Source organism: Protopterus annectens, chromosome 9.part0, assembly GCF_019279795.1.
Source record: "Protopterus annectens isolate FY-2018-M chromosome 9.part0, PAN1.0, whole genome shotgun sequence".
NCBI classification, from domain to species: domain Eukaryota; kingdom Metazoa; phylum Chordata; order Ceratodontiformes; family Protopteridae; genus Protopterus; species Protopterus annectens.
In genome coordinates, this window is record NC_056743.1 from 705,330,904 (window position 1) to 705,332,473 (window position 1,570).

The window sequence follows — 1,570 nt, forward strand, 5'->3', positions numbered from 1 at the left end:
TTTGTACATTTATGCAAATTTACTGACTTTGGTGGAACTTTTCTCCTCGGGTTTACGCTGCAAAACGCTGTCCAGACGGGTTTTCCAGACAAACAAATGCAAAGAGAGTAAAATAAAAGGCAAGTTAATAGAAATTAATTGCGTCATTTTTTCTGGGTGACTAACAGTGTTTAAAAGTGCCCCCAGTTTGGGGTCCCGGTTTCTAAGTTCTGGGGTAAGAAGTGCAGAGTTTGTAAGCGGTGTGTGAGGATGCCATCATGATATGCTTGTGTTAGGATTAAATCATTTAGTAATAATTATACCTGAAAAAGAAAACTGTTCAAGTAAACCTTTTAGAGTTGCCATAAAGAAACAAAGGTCATCCTCCTACCTGCAGAGCCCACTGGGGGTTTTGGTCTTTTGATGTAAAGATCTAAATTATGATAGCACACAGCCATGTTCTGTAATCCGCCTTCTGCCTGGTAGTGAGCGAACTTCTGGATATCAGGCGCGTGGTAGACGGTCTCCTTCTTCGCCAGGTCTACGTCAAACATATCGTCCTTGTCCCACATAAACGAGTACTGCCCCGGTGAGCGGGCATCCTTCTCACAGAAGTCCGTGTCCGCCATCATAACATGTTCAACTGCAGAAAGAAAAGCGCGTTTAAAGCAAACTCAGCTGCCTTACGGTATGTATCCACAACATGTCAGCACCCTCATATAACACCGTTTCCCTTATAATTCACCGACTGCACTAAAGTTAAATAAACTACAATCCAGTAAACAGAAGTCCCAGGAAACTACCTTCCGCTGATGCCGTTCTGTACTTACCATCAACAGCTAAAACACTGCACATGCACAGCACCCCAAACAGCAAAACCCTCTCAAACGATGAAACACTTGTCCCCGGCATCATTGCACTCCTGAATTAATCCGAGCTGCACACATTTACACACAAATATTCGTACTCCTGAAATTCCTTTTCTAAGCAGCAGGACATCACAGCCACCAATTGTAATAAAAATGTCGGATGACGCTACGGTTGCTGGGCAAGGAACCTGTTATACGCTGCTAGAACATAACTTGCACATTTTATAAAGGCATTACATGCCTGCAGAGAGAGAGAGAGAGAGAGTGTGTGTGTGTGTGTGTGTGTGTGTGAATTAAGGACGTAAACCCACACGCCGACACAAAATTCATACCTTTCAACCTTTTAGTGCAAAAAATCTGAAGAAAGCCTAAATAATAAGACGACAAACGCCATAAATAGGAAAAAAACAATTATTGTTCTCCCCCCCCCAAAACGTCTATTTTACTCGTACTGCATCAGATTTTAATTATATATGTAGCAAGTGGTAGAATAACACGCTCCAATTAGCATGCACTTTCAGAACTATATGAAGACCGAAATGATTTGCCAGAAAACCACAATGTTAGGGACCAAAAATAGGAGGCAAAATCTGCACAGCTGAGAACAGGTATGTTTCAGTGAGCGCGCGTGTATGTGGAGAGAGACAGTGAAATGTATATATTTATATAGAATATATCAAAAGACCAAAAAAGCAATCCAGCACTTCACAAGTAAGGTGAAC

The 1,570-nt window shown here is 41.8% G+C and overlaps 1 protein-coding gene across 1 annotated transcript in view; it reads right to left on the bottom strand.

Annotated features, from left to right (window-relative positions):
- LOC122811472 (H-2 class II histocompatibility antigen, A-Q alpha chain-like) overlaps window positions 1-1,026 on the bottom strand; it is a gene marked incomplete in the record, with an annotated part of 279,772 nt that extends 278,746 nt beyond the window's left edge. Inside the window, 2 exon segments of the mRNA XM_044083335.1 lie at window positions 411-622; window positions 810-1,026. Of these exon segments, the coding sequence (XP_043939270.1) occupies window positions 411-622; window positions 810-894 (297 nt within the window).
- Between the last annotated feature and the right edge of the window lie 544 nt (window positions 1,027-1,570).